The sequence below is a fragment of the Anser anser genome (assembly GCF_964211835.1).
Source record: "Anser anser genome assembly, chromosome: 2".
NCBI classification, from domain to species: Eukaryota; Metazoa; Chordata; class Aves; order Anseriformes; family Anatidae; genus Anser; species Anser anser.
The window spans coordinates 95,816,743-95,822,742 of record NC_139721.1 but is presented as its reverse complement, the minus strand read 5'-3'; the positions used below and the strand labels follow the sequence as shown (position 1 = coordinate 95,822,742).

Genomic DNA, 6,000 nt, shown 5'->3' with positions numbered 1-6,000 from the left:
ATTAAAAAAAAAAACAACTCACTTCTTCCTCCATACCACACCCTGTGATTTCTGTCTCCACTGTGCCTTAACCGGTCTTCCTTTTCACGCTGAGCCTCTAAGCTAATAATGCCAGGGCAGGTATGGGCTCTATACTGGGAACACGAGTGCTTGTTAGTCTTCAGAACAGCTGCGTTGCAGAACCCTTTATGTGATGTGTGTGACCAAAAGTCTACAGTTCTGTTTTCCCTTCTTAAAGCTTGTAATGTGGTCTTGTTATATATGCATGGAAATAAATTTAAAAATCACGAACCCCAGCTTTTCAGGAACATAACTGCAAAGCAGTATATTTCTGACTGAGTGCTCTGGCTTTGCTGCACTGAGCTGATAACAATACACAGTACAGGCTTTCACTGTAGATGAACCTAAAGCCACTGTGAGCTGGTGATAACAGGGATCACTGTGTCTATTTTGGAATCATTGCATGGTCTGGGAAGAGTATCACATCAGAGGCAGATGCCTCAAAAATGAGGCACCAGAAACCAACTTTCTTTTTCTTTTTCTTTTTTTTTTTTTTAAAAAAAACTTCCACTTGTCTCCAATGGAGCACAAATCTGTGCGGTAATCCTGTGAGTACCACTGCAAAGCGTAAATGGAGTCTGTTAGCCTCCTGCCAGTGTTGTTTGGGCAGGCTGGATGCTAGAGTGACTCCATGGGCTACATGCAGCTTCTTTTGCTTTACTCCTGCGACCAGAGGAATGAGACTGAGGCCTGAGATGAGGCAGAAGTCATTGGCGTTATGCAGCATTGGCCAGAAAATGCTGATGGGTGAGACGTCTCTCAGCCCGCAATTAATAAACGGCAATGTTAGCATGACAGCAGGGGAGGCAGAAAGGGAATGCAGAAGAGTTGATAGATACATGGAAGACAGTTAGAAATAAAAAATAATAAAGTAACAGAAATAGTAATGCTGCAGTTTAAAACAAAATGAACACTTTGGCTTCTCTGTTCAAACTTTCAAAGCATAATAGCTGGTTCAGAAGCAAAAAGGTGTCATGAAGTAATAATCTGGAACTTCTTACAGTAATGTTGCTACAATCCTTTGGATTACTGATTCAAAACATGGCATGATAGTGTCTTTTAAGATCTTGAAAGGAATCCTCGACAGTGTTTACCCAAGCTTGCTGTCATTATTACTAGTTAAGGACTTGAATGTGGAAGGTGCTGGCCTAGGTTAAGAAAAGCACTTAAATGTGTCTTCAATCAACCCTCTGAGATCTATTCTTAAATTCAGTGAGACTGTTTGCATGCTTGCTTAGTGCTAAGCACATGCTGAAGTTGGTAGGTAAACCAGACCCAGAGTGTCCAGCTCTCTGAGCCCTGCTTGGTCAGTTTGTGTGTTAAACCACTATAATAAAAATAAATTAAAACCAAAACAGAACACCCCTGGATTTCTGTCCTTACGCCTCATCTGTAGATGCCAGTGACAACTCCATAGCAATGCAACAGACTCCTTTTGTTAGGCCAGGCACCACACTGTCATGCTTTTCTCAGTACATGTTTAGGACCAATTATTTGAACACCTGGTGCAGGGAAGCTTGCTATCAAAGCCCTGGGTCTTCCTGTTGTGTGTCCCCTCTGCAGAGCAGGTGGGTGTCCCAGTCTTTCTCACTGATGGAGGTGTATTGGCTCTTAAACAGTCATGAGGCTTGAGTGTTAAAAACAAACTACAAGCTGAGCAAATGCCATGCAAGTGACTATGAAGAGATGGGTTTTGCTTGTTTGTCCTCAGTGTTCTTGTAGTTTACTGCTGCTGGGTTCATACCTGGGTTTAGAAATTTATTCTTGAAAGAGATGAAAAATAAGCAGTTGCTAGAACCAGCCTTCAGCAGGGAGTCCTGTTCTTCACAGATGATGCCTTTTTCTTCTTGGGAGCCAACCACTGCCATAACTTCTCCAGGGAAAGCAAATGCCTTTGTAGTCAGATGGCATTTGCAGATGGGGTGGCCTGTAGAGTAGTTCTGCTCCTTCACTGTTCTCGTAAGGTGCTTGCAGACTAAAAGGAGTGTTTGGTATCAGAAGTACTTTAGTGCCATAGGTGCAGGTCTGCTGGAGACTTCACCCAGGCCAGTGATTCCCTGAACACTATTTCAGGACTCTTGAGTTGACAGAAGCTTGTCAGGATGAGGGGGTGTCTGAAGATGAAATAGTGGATGCCCCACCAGCTGGGCTTGAACATGTATGGCAAATCCACATGCCAGGAAAGTCATACATAGATGCCAAGTCTTGTCATGATTCCCACCAGGGGTATTTCCTGTTATCGAAGCTTGAACCAGCAGGTCTGATGATGCTGCAGTACCCATCACATGTATATACAATTTTTTTTTTTAATATTTATTTTCTACTCTTTTCTTTTTTTCTTTAAAAAAAAAGGCAGTTCAGAAGATTTACATTGTACGTAACAGGGAAGTGAATAATACCAGCACTTATGGTTCCTTTTAGTTATATTTTGAAGATGGCATAGTAGTCAGGTAGAATTGAACTGCTACGGTCTGTGAAACCTAGAATGCAAGGGGAAAAAAGAAGAGAATTAGTAAGATAATATCCTCACACACAGGTTGTACATAAAAAACAAAACCAGAAACAAAGCAAAACAAAACACTAATTTCTACAAGTTAGTGATAAACGTAGGCAGATGGATTCCTGCAATACTGACATCAGCTATGCCAGCACTGTGGACCCAGAACACGCACTGAAATTTCCTTGGTCCTCACCAGACTCAGAGTTCACAGGCATTAGCAGTTTGCATCAAAATCGACTGAAAACTGAAAAGTTTTAGATACATCTGGTCCTAGTGTGAGTCATTTCAGATGAGCTAGTCCTCCTTCAAACCACACCATGCCTGATTCTAAAACAATTGCTTGATTTAGCCAGACTTTAAGCTCTTCAGCCAGGAAGATGAGTTATATACCGGTCAAGAATTTTTCCTTAATGTCTGCGGATAAAGAGACAAGCTGGGCTCAAATGGCCACCCTTTCTGCAAGTGCATAGTGAGGAGGCTCGTGTTTGTCACCTGTGCAAATGTGTTGTTAAGGTTTGATTTTTCAATTTTTTGAAAAAGTTTTTCTAAATAATCACTCCCAATAGAAAAGCAAAACTTACGTTCTTTACCCACCTCGTGCTATTGCTTAATGATATGAACAGCTCATTGCCTTGCTAATGAATTTATAATGGTGATACATCTAGGTTTGTTTAAGGGAATTACTCTCTTTTCTTTAAATGTGCTTCCTTCAAGTGCATATTCCCTGAGGCCACTTCTCTAACCAGTAAATGCTGTTGAACTTCAGACAAACCCTTAGTTCAATTTCTATTGTATTAGCTGTAGCTCTGAGTATTCCTGACCCAGATTTGAATGGGGTCAAAGCTCCTTGGTAGATTTCACACACAAACTGAGTGTACTTCAAAGGGTGACTGCTCACCCCAGCAGTGGAAGAGAAGCCAAATACTGCCCAGAAACCTGCAAAAGCCAAGCAGGTAGAGCAATCTCCTGGAAAACTAAACCAGTCTCTAATTTTGTGGGATGCTAAAATGCCTCATGTAAGTCATTGGAGCTCAACTCCTTGAAGCAACAACCTCCTATTAAACATCCTCATCCTTTGTAAGTTAGTCACTGATACTTTTCTCATGGAGGATTGAGAGAGTATGCCAAATGTCCCTCAACACCTCAGTCACTGGGTTCAACAGCTCCAGGCCTACTGCACACCACAAAGCGTCTTCCAGACCTCATGGCTCTCAAAGTCAGCTTGCTTGTCTCTAGCAGTCCTTCATTATTACACATCCCAATGCAGTCATACTCACCCATGATAGGAAGTTGAAGGTATATCGTTTCCACAAGGGGATATGCATAATAGATGTGGTGAATTTTAATATAATTAATAATTTATATACAGAAAAATCCCCTAATACAAAATGAATTTTGCCTTAAGCTTTTCTGTATTTTTCTTAAAAGTTTTAACTGCTTTTTTTTTTTTTTAATGAGCACCTATCTGATGATATCTGATGAACGTATTAATACAAGGGCAGCTCCAGTTTTGCACGCAATTTCACTCTCACTTGTCCTGAATATCTCACTAGGTCTTGAAACTTACCACTTGTCTTTAATGTATAGCTGTGAGTTAATGTTGATCTGCAAAGGACTGACTTCAGATGAACTTCCAGGAGTTCAGCTCATCCTGGCCTCAAGGCCAGAGTTACTCAGACTGTTAGGTGAAGTGTCCTGACCTGCCAGTGTGGTTTGGCCCTAGCTTGTTGGAGAGGACTGTTGTTAGTTTGGGGTCATGGATAATTCATTCACTCTGTACTGTTCCAACCCAAAATGTCTAAAAGTGTTTAAAAAAAAAAAAAAGTGCCTTTCTTACAATGCAAATCTCATTGTTTTCCCACTATGTTGCCTATGGTGAGATGTGGAGGACAGGACTAAAAGATCTGTGCATGGAAGTAAGTAGCATGTAACAACTGTACACTCAACAGCATTTGATTTGCAGTCACTCATTCATCCATTTCTGTGTGCTTGCTCCACAAGAGTTCCCTGTCCTTCTGCTCTTCACACATCAACACTATTTACTCTTGGTATCAGAAGAACTGACAGGCACTAGAGCATGATGATTTAAAATAAAAGGAAGTTACACTTTATTACACAGATGCACATGCCTGTATACAGCCCTGTAAATACAGGGAGTAAATACTGAGTAAATACGTGAGTTCATCTGTGCGAGTTTCTTTGACAGCCTCTAATTCTAAATGGTGTCTAGCACTCAGAGGGTACTTAAGAAATAGCTACTGATTTTTTTTAATTTTTTTTGGAAAATGACAGTATTCATTGCTAGTCTTAAAAAAAATCTCAGCTTACCTTGTTAGATGCCTACTTAATTCATGAACTTCCATTTCAGTGCTTTTAAATTCATTAAGCTCTTTTCGAATGGCTGCCTGTAACAGACAAATAAGCTCATAAATATATAAATGAGAGAGATCAAAATGGGTTCGCTTTGTTCTCAAAGCATTATATTTTTAATATAGTGAAGCAGATAACATTATCAGAGAGAAGACAACATAAAAAAACTTTAAAATGTGAAAAAGAAAGATAAATGTTCTAAATTGCATTAAGGGAAGAGATAAATGCTTGAGTGGGATGGATCAATTTGGAAATGTATTGTAGACAATGCAGATTGTCCCAGTATTGTAGACAATGCATAAGTCGCAATTTGGACTTATTATGTAAACACTTTCAAGTACAAAATCCAAATTAGCATAAGCATGAGGAAAAAAAAATGTGCACCAGAGTTTCTCAGACACTGTGTTCTGTTTCAGAGTTGGACTGTGAGTAAACTTGGTGTTGCTGGGTCTCACCAGACTCATATTTGAGATGTCTTCCCCCGTTTATGTGGTCCTGAATTTCCTCTGGTGAAGCCACCTAAAGGGGCTGAGCTTACTTGAGAAGGAAGGGGATTGGCACTGCTTTCCTGGTCCCCTTTCTTTGCCTTGGATGTGCCCCTCTGCCCTCCTCTGTTCTGCCCCAGCTCTGCCATATGCTGAACCGATCCGATGCTCTAATCCAGCAGAAATTGTATTCAGCATCAGCAGGAGAACTGCTTACCTATAGCCTATGTGGTTTGTCCACTGGGGAAAAGAAAACTAGGGATGAGTGACAGGAGGGGAAATATTGAAGAACAAGGGGTGACTTGGAGGGATTCAGCTTCTTGGTGGAGAGGGAATTCAGCAGAACTGGCTCAGGTCCCAAGTCCCAAATTACAGGCTTCTCACAGCCCTGTGATATCTGTAGCTCATAAGTGAGCCTTGCTGTGAGTGTATAGAGAGGATGTGCAAGGTGCTGCTGTGGCTGAATGCTCCCATGACTTCAAGGCGTGCACCACTGCTGAGAACAGTGGAATCAGCGGTTGAAAGCAGTATTTGTGTCTGCCAGGAATTTTTCTTGATTAAGGAAATCTAAACCGGTATAAAGAG

The 6,000-nt window shown here is 41.0% G+C and overlaps 1 protein-coding gene across 16 annotated transcripts in view; it reads right to left on the bottom strand.

Moving 5' to 3' along the window:
- Window positions 1–526: 526 nt before the first annotated feature.
- The window catches only part of PHACTR1 (phosphatase and actin regulator 1), a 359,571-nt gene continuing 354,097 nt past the window's right edge, over window positions 527–6,000 (bottom strand). For 10 of the 16 annotated variants that reach the window (XR_014580386.1, XR_014580387.1, XR_014580388.1 and 7 more), the window contains one exon: window positions 4,889–4,965. Coding sequence is in view for 6 of the 16 variants with exons in the window: in XM_083825799.1 (XP_083681925.1) it covers window positions 2,525–2,540; window positions 4,889–4,965 (93 nt within the window). In the remaining 10 variants the exon portion in view is untranslated. Of the gene's footprint in view, window positions 2,541–4,888; window positions 4,966–6,000 lie in introns of those variants that run through there. The other 6 variants (XM_083825799.1, XM_083825800.1, XM_083825798.1 and 3 more) reach the window with 1 other exon arrangement.